Consider the following 26,686-nt stretch of genomic DNA (forward strand, 5'->3'; position numbering starts at 1 on the left):
GATGGGCAGCTGTCAGCCACGAGTTCAGCGGGGGTGTTGGCTTCACTCCACATGTGCCTGCCTCTCCGCAAAGCCACCCAGGCTCCCCCACAACATGGAACTGGGTTCCCAGAGCAAGAATTCCAAGCAGGATGGAGAAGCTGCCAGTGTCTTAAGATGGACACAGCATCACTTCTTTTGTCTTCTGTTGGTCAAGCAGACACAGAGCCTGCTCAGGTTCAAGGCGAGGAGACCAAGGTCATAGCTCTCAGTCAGTAGTACCAAAGCATTGGCAGTCATCTTTATCCTACCAGGAGCCCAGAAAGGTTAGGTGCTTTGCCCTGGACCACACAGCCAACATGTAGACGGCTCCCCTGTGCTCTGCTTCTTCTAGATCCTGTGACACTCCCAAGTTGGCCAGAGCACCTGACTAACCTCAGTCCAGAATTCTGTTCCTTTTCCTACCATTAACCCAACCTATAGTATTGATGCCCAGTGAAGCAGATTCTAGAAACATTCCTAAATCACTGCTCCGGTATTTGGGGTTGACTTCAAAAACATCCCTGAAAGAATCCTAGGCTTGAGAAGAAAAGACCCAGAGCTATGTAAGAAGCATCTTTGGATCCGGGAACGATGGTTGTGTCTGTCATAGTGTAGCTTGTGTTCTTCATCTTGTGTTGTTCATGAGTAGAAGTTGTCAGACTCCAACCAGTGAACCAAAGCCTGCCACCTGTTTATGTGTAGCCCTTGAAGAAAACAAAATGGTTCAACATTTTTAAATGGTTGAAGAAAAAAGCAAGAAGAAAATGTAACAGTCGAATAGTTGCAGCAGAGACTGTGTAGCACACAAAGCCTCTTACAGAAATAGTTGACCTCTGTTCTAGAAGACAGAATCAGGACTGGGTGAGCGGAGCTAGATTTCATGTCTAGCATAAGGAGAATTTTCTGTCTAGAGTTGTCCGTATGCACGAACAGTAGCCCTCAGCTGAAGGCCGTGCAGGCAGAGGGCTGTGTGCCTAGGATGCTGCTGTCAGTGGTGTGCTGGTAAATGCATAAAAACTGGCTCTCCAGGCAAGATAAACCCTGACATGTAATGTTTGTCTATTTCTTTGGTACAGATCTCGCTATGGTCAATTTCTAGTTCTGACATGATAGCCCTAAGGATGGAGTTGGGAAGAGATGCACATAATTGGCTCTTGGAGTTCTAGTTCAGGGAACTGGGAATTGATACTATGTAATGCTCCCCTCTGGTAGCTTCCAACCCAGAGAGCTTCAGGGGTGCAAGGAAGAACAGCAGTGCAGGAAAAGCTTCTGCCATTCCCTCTGCCTCTCTGGGCTCACAGGCAGCCGCTGTTAGTATCTGCAAGCACAGGAAGATGAAGTTCCATGCCCTGAATTACATAGCTGCTACAAACACTTGCCATTTCACTGCCACACGTTGGGTTTAGAAAATCTTGATTTCTACAAAGAGTGAAAAGTTGGACTGCATCCAAATTGAGAACTTCTGTTTAAGAAAACGTCACTTTAAACAAAGTTAGAAGGTAGATGACAGATTGGAAGAAGATATTTGAAAATCTTCAGAGATCCATATCTCGTGTCAAAAAGATGTAAGGAATGCCTATCAATCATTTAAAATTAAAGCCAAAGACAGTCCAAGAGAAAAATGGGCAAAGGGTGTGGACAGTGTATTTCCACTCAAATATGAAAGGCTGATAGCATATGAAAGATGACTAATCTTTCAGTACGTAAGAGTACCAATCTCACTACTAAGCAGGGAGATGTGGGATAATAATGGGATTTCATTTCATCCATCAAACTGGCCCGAAGTCATGACACCAGCAAGTGAGGCTGTGATCCACAGCACATTCATCCACTGCAGCTGGAAGAACGTAAAACATCCGTATTCAAAACTGAGGTTCCTTCTACTTCCTCTTGTCCCAAACCCCGGCCTCCTCCCTCCCTCCCTCCCCAAAAGTAAAGATGGTCCCAATTCAACTTCATGATTTTTCAGTTTTATGATGGTGTAGGAACAACAAGCATTCAGTAGAAACCATCCTTTGAAGTCTGAATTTTAATCTTTTCCCGGGTCTAGTGATCTCCCGTGATTCTGGGCAGCTCCCAGTCAGCCACAGGAGGGGAACCGACAGACACTCTTATTGCATATTGTGTTTTATGTTTCAAATCGCATCATGGCTACAAAATAACCTCTGACCCAGAAATTCCAAATCAGGCTATGTGTCCTATGGCCTAGAAAAGCCCTCACATTTTCAGAAGAGGCCAGGGACACAAAAATATCGTTGCCTTTTAGTTTGTGATAGTAAACCATTGGAAACAGCATAAAGCCCCTCAGTTGAGGGAGCGGCTGAGTGCATGCTGATGTGAACATTCCAGTGAGCGCCAGGCAGCAGCGGAAAGGAGGACCCTGGAGCCCTGTGCCAACCGATGGGCATAGCTGAGCTGAGATTAACAGAGTCGAACGGCTCGTGCTGTCTGATACCATTTATGTTCTTAGAGTGTTGATGAGAGAATGCTGTGTAGCCCATAGGACATATATAGAAAGTTTCAGGGGGCTAAGAGTCAGACACAACTGAGTGACTTCACTTTCACTTTTCACTTTCATGCATTGGAGAAGGAAATGGCAACCCACTCCAGTGTTCTTGCCTGGAGAATCCCAGGGACGGGGGAGCCTGTTGGGCTGCCGTCTATGGGGTCGCACGGGGTCAGACACGACTGAGGCAACTTAGCAGTAAGCCCACTATAAGCTGAAAATGCATTTAATACACCTAACATTTGGAGCACTGTAGCTTAGCCTGGTCTCTCCTAAACATGCACAGAACACTTGCATCAGCCTGCAGTTGAGCAGTTATCTTGAGCTAAAACTAATTATTTTACCTTCCTCTTCTCACCAGAAGCGGGAGAAACAGTTGAGCATTTTGTAGGTATGATGGAATTTGGAACATAAAACACAATATGCAATAAACACTGGTAACATGTTATGTTATTGAGTACTGGCTGTTTCCGCTGGGCACAGCTGCCCTGCCCAGCATCATGGGCGAAGATTGTACCTTTTATCAGTAGCCTCAGGAAAAGACTAGATTTCAAAATTCGATGTAGAGTTTCTATTGAATGCTTATGGCTTTTGCACCATCAGGAAGCTGGAAAATCATAAATTGAATCGGTGTGATCTGTACTTTTGGGGAAGGGGAGGGACAGAGAAGACCAGGACTGAGGAGAAGGGGAGAGAGATAGAAGGAACTTTAGTGTTATACATGGATGTTTTAATTTTCCTTAAGGCAAGTATATTCATGTATTTCTTGTATAATATTTTCAAGAGACCAAGTTAAAGTTCAGTCCTCCCTGCATGGAAGGGTTTCTGTGCCATCTACCTGGCTATTACCACATCTACCAGGTTGGCCAACAGGGGCATACTTGGGAAGGGGCATGTGAGAATGGTGATCACTTTGGCCCATGAGCCTGAACTTCCCTTGAGGACTCTTTTATCTCCACCAAGGTCTCAGTGTTCCTTAACACTTTTGCCTAACCAAGAAAAGGCTGTTGTCCTTAACTTCCTGTTGCTCAACTGAGACTGGCCAGGAACGAGGGAACTGGAGTCACACTGGATGGATGGTGTTGGACTGGGATTGGCTTCTGCCACCCTGCCCACCTTCCCCCTCAAGGCTCTCATCCCAGTGCCCCGGGCAGCTCTCAGGCCGGACTAGATCCCTCTGTGTCCAGACCCAAGGAAAGTGAGCCAAGGCTCCCTTCCACCTTACCTATTTCATGTCTGGGAACCCACCTCTTCCCCAGATTATGGGCCCTAGGAATGTCCCCCCATTTCAGGAAAACTCTTATGTTTAACCACAGGCGAGTGTGTGGCGTCATTCTACTGTTAGCATGAGAGCTGCACGAGAAGTCCACGCCTTATGATGCCATTTTGACAAGAGATACACAGAGAGTAGCTTCGAGGGTTTCCTCACCCAGATGCCTGTGGCCTAGAGTATCGAAGGCCCAGGACAGCTACGTGGAACACTGATACACTGACCACGTGGCCAACAAGCTTACCCTACGTCTTATCCCCATGCATCCCCAGAGGTGATAATAGGTGTTATTCCTATTCTGTAAACAGATGAACTGCGCCTCAGAAACTAACTTGCCCCATTTGAGGTCACAGAGTCCAGACTGAAACCCTGCCTCCAATGCTTTTTTTAACTTGAGCCATATTCTTTCTTCCTTCAGGGATTTCATTCTAGAAACATTCAGAAGTCTTCCTGTTTTGGGCACAACCGCCCTGGGTGAAATGAAAGAGCACTTCCTCCATGAGTTTTGAGTCCCAGGCATTCTTTTCCATGAGAATCCCCAGAACTCCTTTTAAGTTCTACTTGAGTTGAAGTAAAAATAGAGAACTTATTTGCAGATACGGCTTGCATTTTTGGATGCAGGAGGCAGGACTAATTCAAGAGGAGGCGTGGAGGTTGGGAACTCCTTTGATATTATTTATGTGATTTGAGGCAACAGTCTATAATCAAAGAATGGTGTTGTCAAACCCCTAATCTCCCTTGACCTTAAATTCACAGCTGTTTCACAGATGCAAAAGGAAGATATTGTACCACATCTTTGCTTTGAGTTCTCCAGCTTCAGTTTTGCATTCCCCAAAGACCTCAGTTACCCAGGGAATTTAAATTAGTGAGAGGTGAGAATGTGAAAACCCTTCAGGACTTCCCCTAGATTAACAAGAAAGAGCATTCAACACTTGGTAATGACCATGGAGCATTGCTTTTTAATTTGAGGTTTATTTCGAGGCAGAGCTGAGAAACGGTTGGGTACTTCCCCTCACACCTTCACACAGAGTCCACCAGAAGAGCTGGTTTTCCAAAAAAAAAGCATCTCAAAGTCTTGGGGAAATTACTTCAGGATGGGATCAGATATGCATTTTTCACCAATATTTTCTGACTTGAATTTAAAAGTTTTTTATAATAGTGCATGAATGAACCCCTCCTTGATAAGAGAATTTGAAAGCAAGACTAACAAAAAATATCAGCGGATTCTATTTATCCTCCCTTTCTGTTGCATCCTCTCCTTTCCCCGAGTTGCTTTAGCCATAGTATTTTGTTGCAGCCCTGTGAGCAGTTACTACCTGTTATGGTTTGAATTATGCCCCCTGCAAAGAAAAAAAAAGAAGAAGATATGGTGAAGCTCTAATCCCTAGTACCTCAGAATGTGACCTTATTTGAAAATAGGGCCTTAGCAGATGTAACCAGGTTAAAATGAGGCTACTGTGGTGGGCTCTAATCCATCTGACCTGTGCCCTTATATAAAGGGGAAATTTTAAGCATAAACACAGACTTGCAGAGAGGGAAGATGATGTGAAGACACAGAGAGAAAGAAGGCCATGTGCAAGCATAGGGTTTGAGTGATGTATCCACAGCCAAGGAAAGCCCAGGGTTTCCTTTTAGGCAAACCTCTGAAAACTAGGAAGAAGCAAGGAAGATTCCCTTACAGGCTTCAGTGGGAGCAAGGCACTGCTGACACCTTGATTTCCAGCTTCCAGAACTGTGAGACCATAAATTTCTGTTGTTTGAAGCCATCCAGTTTGTTTATGCAGCCCTAGTAAACTAATCCAGCTGCCTATACCTAGCCCTTATCAAATATCCATGTAGGATAAGTAAGAGTGAGGATTTCTATTCATCTCTCTCATAGTTAATGTGACATTATATTTTCCAAAGATGGCTGCAACTTCCTCCCCTGTCTTCCATGTCCATCTGGACACTTGAAATTCCCCCATCAAGAGATGAATCCTAAATCTCCTCCCCTTGAATCTGGTCGGGCTGTGACTCCCTTTTGATGCTCTGTGACTTCTGAGGCAGCTTCCACCCTGTTTCTAGAGCACTTGCCCTGGAGACCTAAACTGCCATGCAAATAGTTCACTTGTCTTGAGTCCGCCATCCCATGAGGAAACCCAAACTACCCCAAATGGAGAGACCACACAGAGACACAAGACTATGCAAGACTATGTGGAGAGAGATGCCCAGACAATCCCAGATGTTCTGGCACCCCTGTAATTTCAGTTTCAGCCACTGATTGCACCCCCATGTCAGACCCTGAGCCAGAGCTACTGCCCAGCCCAGCCCTTCCTAGATTTCTGATCCATAGAAACCTTAAGAGATAATAATAGCTGTGTTTAAAGCCACTAAGTTCAGGGAGATTTGTAACACAGCAGTAGGTGACCAGAACAGTTAATGTACTCTGTGCTTTGCTTTGGTTGCTTTCCTTTAATTAAAAAAAAAAATTTTTTTAATTGGAGGATAATTGCTTTATAATTACCCTGGTTTCTGCCATACATCAACATGAACCAGCCACAGGTATACATACATCCCTCCCCTCTTGAACCCCCTTCCCATCTGCTGCCCCATCCTACTCCTCTAGGTTGTCACAGAGCACTGGGTTGAGCTCCCTGTGTCACACAGCAGAGTCCCCCTGGCTACCTGTGTTACATGTGGTAACGTGTATGTTTCTGTACTGTATCAATTCGCCCCACCCTCTCCTTCCCACGCTGTGTCCGCAAGTCTGTCTGTATGTCTGCATCTCCATTGCTGCCCTGCAAATAGGTTCATCAGTACTATCTTTCGAGTTTAATTTAAAAAATGGATTGCATTTTTACTCCTGACTGAAGTGATTTGTATTTAGAGCAAACAGACTACAACCACAGCATCTCAATGGCTTAGCCTAATAGTACTTATTTCTCACTCACTCAAAGTCCAGTGTGGATGCTACAGGTTGAGTGGCTCTCCTACAAGCATTAACTCAGGGATCCATATACTTTCTAACCAATGTCTCTGTTGTTTCTAGTCCTCCTTGAGGTCCTCTGCTGGGTTGTCTGTGTTCAGGTAGCCAAAGAGAAGGGGGAAAGAAAGTGGAGGATTGCGTGAGATATTTCAGGGGCCAGGCCGGAATGTGGTGCACTTCATTCTGGTTCATGTTGCACTGGCTAGTCTTCAGCTCAAGGGAGCTGGAAAGTGCAGATTAGCTGTGCAGCCAGGAGGAGAAGGTGAGCATGATGGAAGCAAAGCTCGGCTCCATTCACACATAGATTCATAGAATCTTATATTATCAGAGCTGCAAGGGACAGGAGATAGGCTTCTCCAGGTGTGGTCCACCAGCATCAGGACCCCTGAGGGACTTGTTAAAATGCAGGTTCTGGGCCCCCACCTGCTGAGCCAGAACCTCAGGGAGTGGTTCTAGGAAACTGCATTTTTCCAAACCTCCCAATTCTTGTTATGTACGGTAGGCTAGAGAGTCACTTACCAGTTCAACTCTCTCATTGTACAGACACCCAAGTTGAGGTGCAGAGAAGTGACGTGACCTCCATTCTTTCTTTCTGTCGACCCACAGCCTGAGGCCAGGAGTGGGGGCCTGTGTGCTGAGGCCCATCCAGTCCGCTTGCCAGGCCACCTCCCAGGGCTCTGTGTGATAGCCAGCCAGGCCCCTGATGGTGTGCCCTGGCAGAGCATACTCAGTTCCTGAATGGCCCCCAGTTCAACAACCACTGACTTGCTCTAAGCCACCAGCATAGAAATCCAATCCAACACTGTAGAATCACGGCATGTGCCTTGAAAAGCCTTATCAACTTATAGTCAAGAGTCCCTTAAAGTTTAGATTATGACCAAATCTGGTCCCAAATCAAGTCTTGTTATATCTTGGACAATTCCTAATAAGAGTCAGGGACCCTGAAGAGTGTTTTACTTTAGAAACTGGAATCCTATAGTAATTTCTCTTAGGTCACTCTGAAGGCCCACCTCATCATTAAAGCTGGAACATGTCCTGATGACATTCAGATACAGTAGCTTCAGGGAAGGCGTTGGTGTTTGAATGAAAGTCATGAGGAGGAAAGTGAACCTTCGTATTTTCCAGAGCTCTTGATGAAAACAGCCTATGCTTATTAACATGCATTCCACACAATTTCTATTATGATGCTATAATTTAAAACACTGACTCAAAGCCCTAATAAAGAAGGTGAAACTCACTTTCTATATTTACTGTACAGATTGCTCTTCCCCTCTCTCCATCAATCTTCCTCCTCTTAAGCAAAATGTACAATTTGGAACAAAGAGTGAAAATACTAGGGTTTTGACTGATCTTGTTAACAGTATTCTGCTGTGCAGCAATGGCATTATAAGCATTTGAGTTCTGGCTCAAAGCATGCATGTGAAAGTTTATGTGAAAATATCAGGTCACTTTCTATCTTCTGAGTTTAGGGGAACAAGCAGGGGGTAAATTAACAAGGGATGATTATCATTCTTCCCACCCTTTGCTGGAATCACTTAGTTTCAATTATTTTGATTATTGATTAAAGATTTTGTAAGTGGAGGCCCTTGGCTAAAACATCAGCCTTCCCATACTGGCATGAAGGAGAATGAGGATATAGGGGAGACCTTCAGGGCATCAGGAAGTCAGTGATGGGTCCAGGTGCAGTGAGATGGTGACTGTCCTAACCCTCCTGATGTCTAGCCAAAAGATTTGGCTCCCAGCACAAGTGATGGTGTGGACCTCGTTGTGAACAACACAGAATTTGAAAAGGGCCTGAGAGTAGACGGAGAGGCTGAGGGTAGATGGAGAAAATCAAAGATGACCCCTGCTTCCTTTCTCACAGCATTGCCACTTTGCTGTCTGCTCCCTCACTCCAGGAGGGAGTTCCCAGTTCTCACTTCTGTGGTCAGGAAGCACTGTTAGAGTTAAGTTACTTAGGACATGACGACTGAATAGGGCATGAGGTGGCCAGCCTTTTGAGGTAAACCTGATGTCCATTGGCTGCTCAGAGGAAACAGACCCAGTCAAGATGGGGAGTGTTCCAGACAGCTACTGCTGTGTAACAGACTACCTCCACATTTAGCAGGGTGCAAGGCGTGTTCCCTGGGAAGCAGACTCTGGGCTGGAGTAGAATGTACAGGATGTTCCTGAAGAACTGCTCTTAGAATTAATTCTTCCAAGGGAGAGGAAGGAACTGTCTTGCAGCTCAGCCCTGGCTGGCCCAACGGAGTTCTGGAGCCAGAATGACCCTTGAGAGTTGCCCCAAATTGGGCTGGGACGACCTGGCTTCTATATCAGGGGTGCACAAACGAGCATGTTTTCCACATACAGGTGGCCACCTGTTCTGTTGTTGTTCAGTCGCTAAGTCGTTTCTTGACTCTTTGCGACCCCATGGACTGCAGCGCACCAGGCTCCTCTGTCCTTCACTATCTCCTGGAGTTTGCTTAAACTCATGTCCGTTGAGTCAATGATGCCATCCAACCATCTCATCCTCTGGCACCCCCTTCTCCTACCTTCAATCTTTCCCAGCATCAGGGTCTTTTCCAATGAGTCTGCTCTTCATATCAGGTGGCCAAAGTACTGGAACTTCAGCTTCAGTATCAGTCCTTACAGTGAATATTCATGGTTAATTTCCTTTAATTTTTTGATCTCCTTGCTGTCCAAGGGATTCTCAGGAGTCTTCTCCAGCACTACAGTTCAAAAGCATCAATTCCTCAGCGCTCAGCTTTCTTGGTAGTCCAACTCTCAAGTCCATACACGACTACTAGAAAAACCATGGCTTTGACTATATGGACCTTTGTTGGAAAAGTGATATTTTTGCTTTTTAATATGCTTTCTAGGTTTGTCATAGCTTTTCATCCAAGGAGCAAGCACCTTTTGATTTTGTGCCTGCAGGTATGGTCCACAGTGATTTTGGAGCCCAAGACAAGCCCACTGTTTCCACTTTATCCCCATCTATTTGCTGTGAAGTGATGGGACTGGATGCCATGATCTTAATTTTTTGAATGTTGAGTTTTAAGCCAGCTTTTTTCTCTTTTTCTTCAACTCTCCTCTTTCACCTTCATCAAGAGGCTCTTTAGTGCCTCTTGGCTTTCTACCATTAGAATGGTATCATCTGCATATCTGAGGTTGTTGATATTTCTCCCAGAAATCTTAATTCCAGCTTGTGAGTCATCCAGCCCAATATTTCACATTATGAACTCTGCATAGAAGTTAAATAATAGGGTGACAATATACAGCTTTGACATACTCCTTCCCCAATTTTGAACCAATCTGTTGTTCCATGTTCAGTTCTAACTGTTGTTTCTTCACCTGCATACAGGTTTCTCAAGAGACAAGTAAGGGTTTATGTAAATAAAATTTTATTGGAACACAGTTCCACTTTTCATTTCCATATGATCTAAGGCTGCTTTCAGGGTGCTTGGGTAGAGTTGAGCAGTTGTGACAGAATCTGTATTACCCATAAAGCCTAAAACATTTAGTATCTCACTATTTCTAGAAGTGAGTCGACCTCAGGTTTATGTTGCCACAGTAGCCATTGGCTGTGGGCTTCCAGGGAAAGAACAAGACCTTGGACAGCGGTTCTGCAGCAGAGATGAGCCCTGCTGGATGAGGGCTTGGGGCTATGCTGCTTCCACCCCCAGCATTGGGAACAGTAGGTCTTTGCTCAAGGGAAATGTGGGCTGAGCTCATATGATGGTGTCCATCATAGAGGATTAAAATGACCATTGCATTTAATGGATCAGAAATTCTGGAAGGACTCAGATGGACAGTCTAACTTCCAAGATTCCTTCCTTGCTCAATGCTTCTTTGCCTCTTTCCCTCTTTATGAGTCATCTCATCTTCCAAGGTTTCTCTATGCTACAGGGTGATTTTAGGATCATCACACTTATAGGAGGGATTCAAGAGGTGGGATATGGAAGCCCTGGGCCTGTGATAAAGCACACCAGAGCTGACACAGCATCACTCTGCTATGTCTAATTGGTCAAAGCTGTGATGGATCTGCCCAGATTCAAGGGGGTGGAACCAGATGCAAGATCACAGCTCAAAGAAGGAGGTGGGAGATGCTGTTACACCATCTCTGGAATGCCTCACTGGACCAGCTCTCAGAGCTGTTTGAACACGTCCTTTCCCTTTGAGCACATCAGATTTCCTCTTCCAGGAGAAAGGGCAACCCATTCCAGTATTCTTGACTGGAAAATCCTATGGACAGAGGAGCCTGATGGCCTACAGTCCATGGGATCACAGAGAGTCAGACACAACTGAGTGTGTAGGGAGTGGATTTGAAGGGGGAGAGGGGAACAGGCAGGAAGGGGATTTCATGTTGGAGCGTAGATGCATGGATCCTTCCTTTATAATAGTACCAGGCTACTTCCTGCGCCTCAGCCTCATGCCAGACCTGCCTGCCATGGGCTTTATGTATATTTATTATCATAAACCTTCAAAATCCTCAAAGTAGTAAGTCCTGTTATTCCCATTTGATGAAAAGAATGAGGCTCAGCACAAAGGAATAACCTTTTGGCCACAGAATTAAGATTTGAGTGTGACAGGCTGACTCTGGCCCATCTCTCCATCCTGCAACCTGCAGTGTCTACCTAAGGGGTGGCCATGCAGGCCGGAGAGCAAAGAAGCAAAAGGACCATAGAGTGACTTTCTCAGCATTAGGTGGTTCACAGTTTCCCATTTTTTCCTCCTTTTTGTTCCCTATAGTTGAAGGAGTCCCTCTCTCTGTTTTGTTGGTTTTAAGAGGAATAAAACAAAAAAGTGAGAAGCAAAGGGCTCCATAAAGTTGAGCAGGGAGCCAGTGTGAGGCCCCATGGCCCAGGGGAGCAAGACTGGGAGGGTGCAGACGGTGGTGTTATCAAGGGCCACACCAGGCCCCTGCCCCCCAGGCAGGGCTCAGGCTCTGTGGCTTGGGGCCCCAGGGGTGGAGGAGTCACTTTGCCCTCCCCTCCAGATAAACATCCTCAGGTATAAGCCTTGAAACAGGAGGACGTCATTAACACTTGGAAAAATAGTCCTCTGTTTTTAGTGTGCTAAGAATCACACTTGAGCCTTCCCGGGTGGTGCTAGTGGTAAAGAACCTGCCTGCCAATGCAGAAGATGCAAGAGACGCAGGTTCAACCCCTGGATCCGGAAGATCCCCTGGAAGAGGGCATGGCAATACTCCAGTGTTCTTGCCTGGAAATCCCATGGACAGAGGAGCCTGGAACACTAGGGTTGCACAGTCAGACACAACTGAAGCGACTTAGCACGTGTGCAAGAATCACCTGAGGTGCTTGTTTAAAATGCTGCACTCCTGGTCCCCCACTCTTGGAAACTCATGCAGCAGGTTGGAAGTGATGCCCCAAATCTGCATATTTAAAACACCCCAAGCCATTCTACTGCCAGTGGCTCCTGAGCCAGGCTACGAAAAACATGGACTTGGAGGGTGAAGGGGCAAAATCTCAAACTTCTTTTGTGAAAGCAGCTTGTTTGTCATTATAGTTTAATCTCACGAGCACCAGTTTTCTTATTCTGGATGTAGATGTGGTAGGTATGTTTATGGAGCTGTCTTGCTGAAAGAAAGATAATGCACACACAGTTATGTGCATAATTGCAGTTAATTATTGTGTTGTGAATGTATGGTTAAACTCTATAAAGATCAACTTATAAAAACTCTTATTACAAGTTCTCTATTATTTGCCATTAATCACTACTGTGGATTTTTTTAGGGGAGTTTCTTCATTCATCTACTTAATTAAAAAGTTTTGTGTTCTTGCTGTGTGCTTGGCCCTGTGGGAGGAGTGGGGAGCACACATACAGTGGGTCCACAGCTGGAGGCTGACCACTGCTCTCCAGGGATTTACAGTCTGGCCAAGGAGACAGATTCAATAAATCCCCAGCAACCACAGGCATTTCAATTCTGTGTATGTTTGTGATTTTTATAAATATGAAAGTATTTTCATAGATACAAATACAGAATATACAAACAAACACTGCTTGTCAGGCCATAGGTTGTAATGTGAGTGTTTTGTTGTTTTTTTTTTTTAATTGACTAACATACAGATTTTGAAGTTTCCAGGTAGTCTCTGACTGGGCTAGGAAGATATATCCTATAAATTCTACACGAAGTTGGATTGTAGGGTTTTTTTTTCCAATCAATGAGTTAAGACTTCACATATGAATATGTTGAATAAGATGTCTGAAAGATGCATTGATTTTTTTTTTCCATCACATTTCTGCTCCTCCCCCATTTGTGAAACTAGCAGATTAGGAGAGCAATACGCAGCTGCTTTCAAGCACAAGCATACCTGAATGCAGAGTTGTCATCCAACAATGAGAAGCACAGAGAATTCTGATTCCTTGCTTAGCAGTTTCAGCATGTCCTCGACGCTATTTTCTTGCCAGAAGTTTGAGTGTGCAAATCGTCTTTGAGAAAACAAATCAATAGGAGACAGAAGCTGTCATCAGTAACCTCTGCTTCCTGGTTTTCAGCGTTGCAGGTGGTGAGCTGTTTGACTTCTTAGCTGAAAAGGAATCTTTGACTGAAGAGGAAGCAACTGAATTTCTCAAACAAATTCTTAATGGTGTTTACTATCTGCACTCCCTTCAGATTGCCCACTTTGATCTTAAGGTACGTTGTGTGGTGTAAACCAGATGAAAGCATATGCATATCACAGCACTTGTTTGTTTGCTGAGAAAAATGGAGGCACCCAAAAGAGATACATGTATTTTTTTTTCCCTAGAGGGGTTTAACACATAACAGTTATCAGTATAAATCAGCAAGTGTATAATGCATGCTTACTACAGCAGTTCCTAATGATTGTGTGGAATAGAGGCTTAGGATTAATCATCACATTCTAGGATTTTCTTAGGGAAGAATTGAGGGCTCTTGCCAGCCAAGTCTTTAAGCAAGGGGGCTGCTGTTAGTTATGGGATATTTTCAGCCTGGAGTAGCCACTGGCTGCTCCATTTCTCTCTACCTGTGGTTATTATCATATAAGATGGAAGGTATTTTAATCTCTACTCTCTTTCTTGATGCAAAGGCTTCTGGGCTGACTCTGTCTGGCAATCAATTAAGCCAGACTCTGAGACTGTCTACTTGGGGTCTTTGTTGACTAGGGGCAAGGCATTATCAGCAATAAAAAAAAAGGGGGAGAGGGGCAGGTCATACTCCCACCCATCACAGAGGTTATGGTCTCTTTGGGAGGGGAAGACATCCATATGAGCAACAGAAGTGACAATGTAAGATTCAGGGTACAGTCCAAAACAGTGAGAAGATTATCACCAAGCAGTGTGTGGTGGATTGCCAAGTGAATGACTCCTGTCATTGGAGCTAGGATAAGATGTAAGAGAAGGGAAGATTTTCTCCATATTTACTGTAGCAGAGCTGTCAAGACCACATCTGGATCCCCCAGTACTCACTGGCACACACCCCAAAGACTGCTGCTGGGAGCTGGAAATGCCAAAGCATAAACACCCACTGAAGCAGCTCTTAGCAGTGGACCTGGGGAGATAGTAGATAAATACCCCAGCTTCCTTGTGCTTCAGTTGGAAAATTCTGAGTGCTACCATTTCTCCCCAAGTCTTCCAAAGAGACTGTGCTCCAGTCACCCCCACCTTGATAAGACACTTTATGTCAGCTCCCTTCCTTCTGTCTTCCCATTCGCTGCCCTAGCGTCCCCTCCCACTTAAGCCAAATCCCTTTCTGGATCTGTTTCTGGGAGAACCTAAACCAAGGCATTTATTTTTCCAGGTGTTCTCTTGCAACCTCTTTTATCCCTACTTTTTGTTGTTTTTTCAGGAGAGAGGAAGAACTACACTGCCATCTTGTCCTCAGCATAACATATGATAGTATTTTTTTTTTTTTTTGGATTGTGGAAAGATAAACACAATATAATATTTGCCATTTTAACCACTTTAAAGTATGCACTTAAGTGGCATTAAGTCTATTCACATAGTTGTGTAGCCATCAGTTCAGTTCAGTTCAGTCGCTCAGTCATGTCCGACTCTTTGCGACCCCATGAATCGCAGCACGCCAGGCCTCCCTGTCCATCACCAACTCCCGGAGTTCACTCAGACTCACGTCCATCGAGTCAGTGATGCCATCCAGCCATCTCATCCTCTGTCGTCCCCTTCTCCTCCTGCCCCCAATCCCTCCCAGCATCAGAGTCTTTTCCAATGAGTCAACTCTTCACATGAGGTGGCCAAAGTACTGGAGTTTCAGCTTTAGCATCATTCCTTCCAAAGAAATCCCAGGGCTGATCTCCTTCAGAATGGACTGGTTGGATCTCCTTGCAGTCCAAGGGACTCTCAAGAGTCTTCTCCAACACCACAGTTCAAAAGTATCAATTCTTCGGGCTTAGCCTTCTTCACAGTCCAACTCTCACATCCATACATGACCACAGGAAAAACCATAGCCTTCACCACCATCTATTTCTGGAATTTACTGTTCTTTCAAACTGAAACTATGTATCCATTAAACACTAAGTCCTCAGCCCTCCTACCCCAGCTGCTGACATCCATCATTCTACTTTCTGTCTCTATGATTGTGCCTATTCTAGGTACTTCATATAAGTATCTAGAATTATACAACATTCTCCTTTTGTGATTGACATTTCAATGTCTTTAGGGTTCATCCATTTTGACACACATGTCAGAAGTTTACTTTCTTTCTCAGGCTAAATAATATTCCATTGTATGGATAGACCCTGTTTTGTGGACATCATGTTATTTCCACCTTTTGGTTACTGTGAATAACACTTCTATGAACATTGCGGTACTATTTTTCTCTTTTTAAAGCCCGAAAACATAATGCTTTTGGATAGAAATGTTCCCAAGCCTCGGATCAAGATCATTGACTTTGGGTTGGCCCATAAAATTGACTTTGGAAATGAATTCAAAAATATATTTGGGACACCAGAATTTGTTGGTAAGTTTTCTTCATTCCTATGGCCATTCTGTTTGTTTTTCATGAACATTATGCTGGCAGAATTCCCCCTGCTTGCAGCATCATTTCCCTGGTACATGTTTCTGATTTATACATGAAGATTAGACTCTGTTGGTTCACTTCCTTCCAAAACTAAATGTGCATTCATTTCCCCATAGCTCCTGAGATAGTCAACTATGAACCTCTTGGTCTTGAGGCAGATATGTGGTAAGGAACATGTCATTAATGTTGTCATTTTTCTGATTTATTTTACTATTTGTCTAATATTGTTTTTCTTCTTGTTTCACGTCTAGGAGTATTGGGGTAATAACCTATATTCTGTAAGTACCCAAATTCACTATTTGTGTTCCTCCCCTTTTTCTTTGAAACTATGTGCCGTGTTGATCACTTCAGGTTACGCATGCTTTTTATGTACACATAATCATTTTACACCTCCAGAACACATTTAGTTTATACTAATTACACATTTTCTCTTAATTTGAAATGAGTCATCAGAAATTGCAACATAATCACCGAAAGAAAGCTTGACAGCCCATCACTGCTGAGAAAATAGGAAAGGTTTTTCTTTTATAAACTACTTAACGCTATTCTAAATTAACTTTTTAAATGTGTCCTTTGCATAAGCTGAAGCTTTTGTGCATGACAATTAAACGCCCCGTAAAATGTAATTGAATTTTGAAGTGACTGCTCAAGCACCAGATTAGACTGTTATTCCTCATTCTCCTAATCAGATACTAGAGGAGCAGCATGATAACAGTAGGAAGACTTACTCATGTTCTATGCCCCACTTTATTAACAGCCTCAGTGGGGCCTCCCCGTTTCTCGGAGACAGTAAGCAAGAAACGTTAGCGAACGTATCTGCCGTCAACTATGAATTTGAGGAAGAGTACTTCAGTAATACGAGCGCCCTAGCCAAAGATTTCATAAGAAGACTCCTCGTCAAGGATCCAAAGTGAGTGTCCCTTACTCCTGAAAGTTCCCTAGCCGTGGCCTCAGCTAGACGAGGGTTAGCATCTGTCCTGTGCACATAGCCGTGTTTATTCCTCGCTGGTTGTTTCCACCTGGCAAAGAGAAGCATGCCACGTGAAACGCTTCAGCAAATGCAGGCAGGGCCCCTTGTACCTTTCAGTCCCGGTGGGCACAGTGAAATAATCACACAAAGACTGACCTCGTTTTCGGCTTGCTTCCGTGAAGCAGGCCCCGAACTGCGTTTTCCAGAGCATCTGCTTGGTAGGTCCAGCCGGCATGGAACCAACCTTAATGTTTGCTTCTATGGTCACTGCATTTTTTTTCTTTCCCCTCCCCCCCACAAAGGAAGAGAATGACAATTCAAGATAGTTTGCAGCATCCCTGGATCAAGGTGAGTTGCATATTGCAATTGGTCTGGGGATAGGGTGTCCTGGAATTCATTTGCCCTGGGCTTTCTGGGTAGCTCAACTGGTAAAGAATCCACCTGCAATTCAGGAGACCCTGGTTTGATTCCTGGGTTGGAAAGTTTCCCTTGGAGAAGGGATAAGCTACCCACTCCAGTATTCTTGGGTTTCCCTGGTGGCTCAAATGATAAAGAGTGATGTGGGAGACCTGGGTTCAATCCCTAGGTTAGGAAGATCTCCTGGAGGAGGGCATGGCACCCCACTACAGTATTCTTGCCTGGAGAATCCCCGTGGACAGAGGAGCCTGGTAGACCACAGTCCATGGGGTCACAAAGAGTCCATGGGGTCGGACACAACTGAGTGACTAAGCACAACACAGGATATCACGTGGCACTGTGGGTTCTAACCATGGCCACGTCTGGAGTATTGTGTTTGCTGTTGGTGCCGTATTTTAAGGCAGCTGAGACAATACTCATGATAACAGAGGTAGACAGGAGTGAACTACCACAGGGCAGGATGGTGATGAGAAGCTGAAGGGCAGAGCCACTCAACCACTTTGCATTTGATTATGGGATATTAACCCAAACACTATTTTTGTTAAGTTTTTGAATTAAATTAAGCATTTAAATATGATATCAAATCTAGATTCCCAGCTTCTCTTGAAAAATCTGGAGTTCTGCCAACACTGAGACCTCATTCCACAAGTCTGCCAGAAACTCGTACCCTGCTGCTTTTGTGCCAGGCCAGGGTCACCCCCACCATACATATACCTACCTGCCTGGCGCCTGTTGGCATTTGGGTTAAAGAATCAAAGCTGCTTCAGATAGAGCAGAAAGGACTAAGGGTCGGGGAGCATGGCAGTTGCAGACTAAAATCATGGAACCAGTAAACGGATTGCAATGCAGAAGCAGGTTTGGGGCAGCTGGCAAACTCCACCTGTGCCAGCTCCCAGCAGTTACCTTGGCTTCCCTGGAAGGCAATGATATCTGCTTCTCTTGGAGGTAGAGCTTCACGGCCTTCTGAAAAAGATGCAGTGGAGGAGGGATTTTAATGCTGTGGGATAGAGTGAGTTTGCTAACCTCTGAGGTCTCAAACAGCTCTAAATTACTTGACGATGTTAAGTTTATAATATAACAGCGTCTCATAACATGGCCCCACCATGAATCATCCCATTCCCAGACTCTTTTATGGAGTTATTTATTCAGCTTGGTCCAAGCTAACTTTTCAACTTTCCCCCAAGACCCAGTCTTTATGGATTTTTCTCAAATCTTTAGGCACAAAAGTTAGCCTTCAGAGACTAGGTTCCTAGATCTGCTGTATTATCCCAATGGTTTTGTTACTTTAGCAAGGTGAATAAGCATCCCAAATAGTAAGAGGTATCCAGAAGTTGTCATGTAACACATTTCTGTCAATTTGAGAGCTCTAAATTGTCTTGAATTTTCATTTTAGCCTAAAGATACCCAACAAGCACTTAGTAGAAAAGCATCAGCAGTAAACATGGAGAAATTCAAGAAGTTCGCAGCCCGGAAAAAATGGAAAGTAAGATAGTTTGATTTGAAGGAATTAACTAATTCAATTTCCTATATGGTTCTCTCTGCTGAGGGTACATGTCTGATATCAGCAATGCAAAAGTGCATCCTTTTTTCAAGTTCACATCTGTACCATTACTCTATTTTCAAACACAAGCAAAAATATTATTTCAGTCCTATTTAACTCTTCTTTTTACATGTAATCTTACATTTATTTTTTAAATCAAAGCCATTCCCAAGGCACGTTTTTAAATCAGTACAATAAAATTATAGTGCAGTTTTTTCTAAATGCAACAAACCACATTTTAAATAGATTTGTTCCTTGTGGTAAGCAGCATGGCATTATGATTATCCCAGAGTTTGTGTAAATGGTTCTCTAAATCCAGCTTTGGTCTGTGAGTGGTTGAGATGAGGGTAGGGTGGGCCAGGAGCATTTGCTACAATCTCTTCTCAGTGTTAATGGTTTCTTCAGGGGCTGAGAAAGATGTGGCTCTAAAGAATATTCCATCCAACTTGAACAAATACAAATTCAGGGTTCAGAGGGGGACAGGATGGCTTCTTGTGCACAGGGTCATGTCAAGCCCAGAGGAAGCAGGTACTTGCCATGTCTCCTCATCACTGGCCCAGAGGTATACCTCATTGTCATGCCCATCAGTGTGGGATGCCTTGATAGAGATGAGGACCACAGCAATAGATTACTCAAGACCTGACTCTTAGTTCTCAAAGAACCCCTGAAAATATGGCTTAAAATGTAGTGTGAACCACCATAACTTTCTTTCTCTCATTCTCTTTCTCACATATACACACACACAGTCTTTACATGTTGCTTCTGCCTTTGAGAGTAAATGCAGAGGTGTTTGTCCCATTGGCAAAAAAGTACCCCATGTGCTCATTTCCAACATCTGTAAGAGTTTTGAGTGTCACACTGCCTGCCATTACCAGCTTGCCTGGGCACCACAGGCACAGGGCCCTTGCCTACCATGCTTCTCCAAGGGGGGACGTCCATAGGCTTTGTTAGGGTAAAATCACATTCCTCAAAGAGTAGAGAGTGAAATATGGAGAGAGAACAGACATGTCCACTTCTATGGTTTGATAATGAAATGTAGAAGGAGAATCTCTCTTTTGTTGTCTTAATTTATAAGACCTTTAGAAGTTTCTTTAAGCAAATATAATCTAACCTGCTTCTGGGATTGCCCACCCCTAAAGAGTATGTGCAGTCAGCAGTGAATGCTATCTCAAAAGACTTTGTCATCTGCACTAATTTGAGTATTGTTACATAAGCTCTCTCTCCTCCTTTCTCCCTGCCTTTTATTCACTCTCTCTCTCTCTCTCTTTTTTAATAAAGCAATCTGTTCGCTTGATATCACTGTGCCAAAGATTATCCAGGTCATTCTTGTCCAGAAGTAACATGAGTGTTGCCAGAAGCGATGATACTCTGGTAAGCAATCCTTTTCCCTGGATAGATTCGTTCTTAGTGCTGTGTATTTACAATGTTTAAGTTATTTGACTTGTTCAGCAACCCAGAAAACCTGAAATCTTGGAAATGTCAGGCCTGTTCTTCCTCCTCTCGAAGAGGGAGTTGGGATGGCTGATTTGATGTACTCTATACTTTGGGGTCCTTTTTCCTCTTTGTTTTGATTGGCTATACCCACTACCTCCAACCTCCACCTTCCCACCCTCCTCTGCCCCTCCAACACAGTTTGATAAAAGAGAGGCTGGCCAGTAAAGGGGAAAGAGCATCTAATTTTCATGAACTAAAACGAGAGCCCTCTGTTTCCACTGACCTTGGAGAATCTTGAACTGTAATAGTACAAAAGGGACAGACAGCCCTGCTTCCGAACATACACACACACACACAAACACACACAGCAGAAAATCAGGGAAAGTGCCGTGGGGCTCGATGATATAGTTCATGGTAGATCAGAAGGCTAAACCCACTCTCTTTGTTGACATTGTATCGACTTCCAAAGGTCCTTGAGAACAACTGCACAATTTTTTTCCCTAATCCAAACTGAAACCTAATCATAGATTAACTGTTGAGATATAGTGGACACATCAAAATTCAACAAGACTTTACCTGACAGTCAGACAACAGGACTTTGTGAACCCCGGAGGAAAAGGAGACTCCAGAAAAGGCAGGAAGGGTGGTTCTGTGGGAACCTGCAGGCTCATGTAACTGAGTAGTCAGGGCTTCCTGAGTGGGATCTGGGGACTCCAAGGGCAAGGTCACATATCAGCAGACACCAGCTCTTTTTTTTTAATCCCCTGAAGCTAACAGTTTTACTCAAGTTCCAGGTCTAGCCTTATAGAATGAAAAGAGTTAGGAAATACTAAAAAGAAAAAAAAAAAAGAAGTTGGAGAGATGCAAGAGAGGGGAAGAAGAGGAAGAAGTCTGGATTGGGAAATTGTCTGAGGGTGACAATGGAACCAAGACAAGATATAAACTATTAACCTAAGTCAGGTGATGAGAATGATTAAATCTTATAAATTAAAATCACAGAACAGTCAGTTGGGGGAAAATACATTGCGATGAAAAGTTCAGGGGAGGAGAGGGCCTGGGCTTGTGAAGGAGCTCCAGGTGGGAAGACCCACCCCCCCCCCACCGCCCCCACAGCCCTCAGGTTCTCTCTCATGTCATCTCAGTGTCCTGTTGACCATCCGTGTTACAGCAACCTGCCTGGTCCTCCATTCTCCCCTTTCTCGTCACTCTCGCTTTCAGGCAAATGTCTCTTAGTCTTCAACTTGAAAAGGAAAACCAATGGTAATCTTCAACATGTATTCTCTACAAATAGTATTACAGCCCTTGTGAAGCTTGTTTGAATTCAGATTTATAAAGAGAAAGCAGAGTTCAGAGAAATGCTTTCTCCATCCCACCCCCACAGGCAGAGGTTCAGCCTCTGTAGCTATGCTTTTCCAGATCTGAAATTGTAGTAGCTGTACCTCTATAAGTCCAAAACTTTTGTGTGGAATTTTTCTAGCTTATGTTTTTGGTTTTAATTTACCATATTTTACAAATATCTTATTATATATATTTAAGAAAGTATTTTGACAAAGTGGCAAAAATTTAGTAAATTTATTGTTCTATAGTATCTAGTTATTTTCTCTTTATAAATAGAAATGCATCCATTTTACTTTGTTTTATCTGGCCTTTATTTTTACATTTCTCCCCTTTTAAGACCTTTTAAAAAAAAATTGTGACCAACTTTCAGAGAATTTTATTATGTTATAGAATACAGGAATTTCTAGTAATCAAAAAATGACAATCTGTAATTGCAAAAATCGCAAAATAAGTCTTTCTTATTCAAAGACGTCATTTCCTTGGTTCAATAGTTTTAGAGTCTGAGTTACACCTGAAATTTTCTACAGTGGTTTCTGGAACTATATGTTTTGAAAGATTCCTAAGATAAACACAAAGAGTAGTTTGTCGTCAATCATTGTCCTAAATCTGAATCTTCAGAGCTGTTTGCTGTCTGGGTTATAATGCAGGTGACATAAAGTCACAGGTAAATAGTAGGTGGTATTAGTTCCCAATGTGGGAGGGGCAAAAGGTGACTTCCTGCTTCCCTTCATGACCAGGTAGATTTGGGGATTAAATGGCTTACTTGCCCCCTGAAGGCTCCTTTTAACAAATGAGCCTTAGTCTCTCTGATGTTGGTAAAAGGAGCAGCACAGCCAGCTGTGTAAGCCTTTTTCCCTCTTCCGTGTCTCTCTCAAGGATGAGGAAGACTCCTTTGTGATGAAAGCTATCATCCATGCCATCAACGATGACAATGTCCCAGGCCTGCAGCACCTCCTGGGCTCCTTGTCCAACTACGACGTTAACCAGCCCAACAAGGTCTGATGCTGTCCTGCCAGGGGGGGTAGGGGTCAGGGGTCATAGTGACTGTGCTCCTCCAAGTCCAAGGTGGAGAGAACCCACCTGCTTCTCCATTCGTCTTTCCTGTGTAAACTCCATACTGTGGGGAAAATCACTTCTGCTTAGAAAGTGAATTGAATTAGAAATAAGGTCGTTGTGCATTGAGGGCCTTTCTTCACACAAGGCCTTTCTATACGCAGCTAGCATGCCCCTCTAACCATGAAATTTTATATGTACTCATCTTGCAAATGAAAATGTCACTTTTGGTTGTGAATCCAAAAGAGGGCAGGCTACCATTTCCTCCTGTGTCTACTCTTGTCAGGCAGGGCAGGTCTGTGTCTGTGGAGACACAGGAAGGCGTCTGGGGCAGCGGTGGTAGTTTAGGCTTTTCCTTTCCTATCAAACCTGAAAAATTGTATTTTTTTTTTCTTGCCTTTTCCAGCATGGGACTCCTCCATTACTTATTGCTGCTGGCTGTGGGAATATTCAAATACTACAGTTGCTCATTAAGAGAGGCTCAAGAATTGACATCCAGGATAAGGTCATAATTCTGTTTTATTGCAAAAGGAATTATTTTTTAAGTATTTCCAAATGTCTCTAATCATAGAGGTAACAGAGAAAAATACCACATATGCCCTACTTCATTTCTTAGTTTCCTGTAAAGGGAGATGAACTGATTAAGTAGTCTGGTCCTGTCTAACAGGTTATAAGGGAAAAGGCAAACATTGATCTTCCTCATGGCTCTGTTACTCAGCGTCTGCCTTTCTTTGTGCCCTGCCCAGACTGACTCCTTACTGATCACATTGACTCAGTGGTGTTAATTGATGTTATATTTGGAGAAGTTTTCATTATCCAATTAATCTCATCAGAAATGTATTTTCCCACATGTTTATTAGGGTAACAGAATAAGGCAGATATGCTTTGAGGTGTATACCTTGCTGTGAGTGTAGACACAAGTGATGACCAGCTAATTGTCATTACAATGGATCTGTCATCAGCTTCCATAGACTTTCAGCAGCACTGTTAATAGCCTAGAACTGGCCCTTGACAATATAGGGAATTCTAACTGGAAGTTGAAATGAAGGTTTTAGGGGGAAAAAAAAACCTTTTTATTTTAAGATAATTCTAGATTAAAAAAAAATCTAGAGAGATAATATAGAAAGCTCACTTATCCCTTTCACCCAGCTTTCTGGAATGTTCATGTCTTACATAACCTTGGTCCCTTTGTCAAACCAGAAACTGAAGTGGGGTTTTATTCCTCTTGGGAGTTGCTCCTTTGGTGTTTGCCATCACACAGGAAAAGAAATATAGCAACTGAGTGATGTGTGTGTTCAGATCCATCTGGGAGCATGACTCTGCCTTGGTTTTTGTACAGGGTGGATCCAATGCCATCTACTGGGCCTCTCGGCATGGCCATGTAGATACCTTGAAATTTCTCAATGAGAACAAATGCCCTCTGGACGTTAAAGACAAGGTAAGGCCACTTCTCTTCTTATGGAAAGTGATAAAAGACTGCATTTGAGTGTTGGCATGCCATCTGCATCATTACCCAAAAAATAAGAATTCGGGACCAAAATCTTCCTACAGAAAATTTAATTTAGAAGTTTCTTTTTGCTGGTGACTTGGTCTAACATTAAAACCTGATTTTAGCTGAAATATGCCAAGTGGTCTTCATATTATGTGAGCCGTGAACTATCTTCCCTGTAACATGAAAACTCAAAAGTTCTGCTAGAAGGATAACCAGAAAGTGACCCGAGTCCTGGTCCTCCTCTCACCTCCTCTTCCTCTTTGACATGACTGACTCTGCTGACCTTGACCACTGGTACTAGAAGGGGTAATGAGACAGTGCAAGTAAAGTTAAGGCTTTGGGGATTAAAATGGTATAAATATTATTAATTTGGGAAGATACCCTGCTTTCACACACCATGTTTCATCCACTCCACACAATACTCCTGTGAGTTAATTGCAGGGCTGGGGCTTGCACCTAGGGTTCCTACTTTCTCATCTGTATGTATTCTACTATGTATGTAACCCTTCTCTGCTTCTAATACTAGTAGACTGATTTGTTATGTTCAGTCAGGGCTGTCACATACAGTTGTATGGATTGTGCACTGTACCATACCTAAGGGAGAAGGGATGACATTCACATTCCATGTTCAGTTGCTCAGTCATGTTCAACTCTTTGCAACCCCATTGATTGTAGCCCATCAGGCTCCTCTGTCCATGGAATTTTCCAGGCAAGTATACTGGAATGGGTTGTCATTTAAAGACATACTTTTATTATAGCAGTTTTATGTCAGGTGGCAACAAATATCTCATTGTTTTAGATAAGTTTATTCTGACAGTTTTATGGCAGATATAAGTAAAATATCTTAAGAAGTTGCATCTATTACAAATTCACAGAATATGTTATTGTAGGGGCTAGTGGTAATACTTACAAAAATCTCTGAGGATGTAAGAAATTATATTCTAAACGTAGTGAAATCAGAAACTTGCTAGTAAATAAAACCTTGTGTTCAAGTAACTTAATATTAAACAAGGAATTTTGTGTTTTGAAAAAAATTCACATAGCTGGAAGCACCAGTTTATGAAGATTAGGAACATCCATCACAGAAAAGGAAATGGACTCTCACCTGTGGGGTGGGTAGGGTGGGTGGCATTACACACAAGAGAGGCCAGGTGTGTGAGTTTAACACTAGCGACATGGTGGACACCCCACCACGGGGTCCCTGGCCCAGTCACCAAAGGGGCATCTGGCCTGAGAGGGACAGGCACCGCCTCAGGGGGAACGTGGAGCCAGGCATGTGTGGGAGTGGGCCTCCAGTCCTGTGTGTTCTAGTCCCTGGAGACGTTTTCAGGGGGCTCTGAATCTTTGGCTGTGTCTTTTGCAGTCTGGAGAGACAGCCCTTCATGTGGCAGCTCGCTACGGCCACGCTGATGTGGTTCAGTTACTGTGCAGCTTCGGCTCGAATCCTAACTTCCAGGACAAGGTGGGTCACGGTAGCTGATGTCCTCACTTCTTCCTACTCTTTGCATGCATGCACACAGCCAAATGATAGGCTTGGGTATTTTGGAGGTGCATCCAAGTTAGGTTTTCTGCTTAAATTACAGAGGGCAGGGACTCAAACAAAAGCACTGCCATTCATTCATTCATGAATCCTCTGAACAACCCTTCAGTTCTCATTTTACAGATGAGGAAACTGAGGCAGAGAGAGGTTCGGGAACTTGCCTAAGATAGCACAGCTTGGTAGTGCTGGAGCTGGTGCTCAAACCCACACAGACTGGTTCCAGAGTCTGTGTTCATAACCGCTACAGTGTAACAGCCTCTTGTAGACAAATATCTATGTGTCTGATGGTGTTGGTCATGAATATGTAGACCTGATGACCAGTCCTTTTTGTTGAAGCATGGTTATCTTGGCCCTTTCTCTGCCAGAGCAATAATCCATTTATGTGACTCATCTTTGTGCTATGTTCGTGACAGGAATCTTGAGACAGGTTTGTTAGAGGAGTTCTTGCTCAAAGAAATGCTCTCCCTCTGTTAGTAATCACAAATGAAGTAAACTATTGCACTTTCACAGGAAAGATGCTATATGTCCACACACGCAGGGGCTCCATTGTTCAGAGGAGCTGAGCCCATGGTGCCAGTGGGCTCTGCAAAGTCAATTGTCAGTAAAATGCTGGAGAAAGCTGGATTTGAATTAAGGAAAGGCATCAGACCCAGCCCATTATTTCATGTTAACATTTTGCTCCAATAGCTGCAAGCCCTTTCTCTCCACTGCCTTGAGTTTGCTGCCAAATTTGGTTAGGACTCTCACCATGCCTGTACTTTCTCTCATCTTATTGCATTCTCCTCTTCTCTGTGCTTCTCTCCTTGGCCAGGAAGAAGAAACCCCCCTGCACTGTGCTGCCTGGCATGGCTATTACTCTGTGGCCAAAGCCCTTTGTGAAGCCGGCTGCAATGTGAACATTAAGAACAGAGAAGGCGAGACCCCCCTCCTGACGGCCTCCGCCAGGGGCTACCAAGACATCGTGGAGTGTCTGGCCGAGCACGGAGCCGACCTTAATGCATCCGACAAGGTGCTTTTTGGGTGAAAGTATCCCACTTGCTGAAAAGTCATCTAGTGGGGGCTACAGGGACCACAAGACTTCTCAATTCGTTTACCTAAAATAACTTAAATGCCACAAGTTATAATTATCCTTTCTCTTCTCCAAT

General features: G+C 43.7%; 1 protein-coding gene across 5 annotated transcripts in view; it reads left to right on the forward strand.

Annotated features, from left to right (window-relative positions):
- DAPK1 (death associated protein kinase 1) overlaps window positions 1-26,686 on the forward strand; it is a 211,556-nt gene that overhangs the window by 136,378 nt on the left and 48,492 nt on the right. For all 5 annotated transcript variants that reach the window (XM_070795079.1, XM_019966531.2, XM_070795076.1 and 2 more), the window contains exons 4-16: window positions 13,261-13,399; window positions 15,568-15,697; window positions 15,874-15,922; window positions 16,009-16,035; window positions 16,515-16,667; window positions 17,030-17,075; window positions 18,538-18,627; window positions 19,963-20,055; window positions 22,333-22,452; window positions 22,916-23,014; window positions 23,849-23,947; window positions 25,365-25,463; window positions 26,353-26,550. In XM_070795079.1, the coding sequence (XP_070651180.1) occupies window positions 13,261-13,399; window positions 15,568-15,697; window positions 15,874-15,922; window positions 16,009-16,035; window positions 16,515-16,667; window positions 17,030-17,075; window positions 18,538-18,627; window positions 19,963-20,055; window positions 22,333-22,452; window positions 22,916-23,014; window positions 23,849-23,947; window positions 25,365-25,463; window positions 26,353-26,550 (1,342 nt within the window). The remainder of the gene's footprint in view (window positions 1-13,260; window positions 13,400-15,567; window positions 15,698-15,873; window positions 15,923-16,008; window positions 16,036-16,514; window positions 16,668-17,029; window positions 17,076-18,537; window positions 18,628-19,962; window positions 20,056-22,332; window positions 22,453-22,915; window positions 23,015-23,848; window positions 23,948-25,364; window positions 25,464-26,352; window positions 26,551-26,686) is intronic.

The sequence above is a fragment of the Bos indicus genome, chromosome 8 (genome assembly GCF_029378745.1).
Source record: "Bos indicus isolate NIAB-ARS_2022 breed Sahiwal x Tharparkar chromosome 8, NIAB-ARS_B.indTharparkar_mat_pri_1.0, whole genome shotgun sequence".
Classification (NCBI taxonomy): Eukaryota; Metazoa; Chordata; class Mammalia; order Artiodactyla; family Bovidae; genus Bos; species Bos indicus.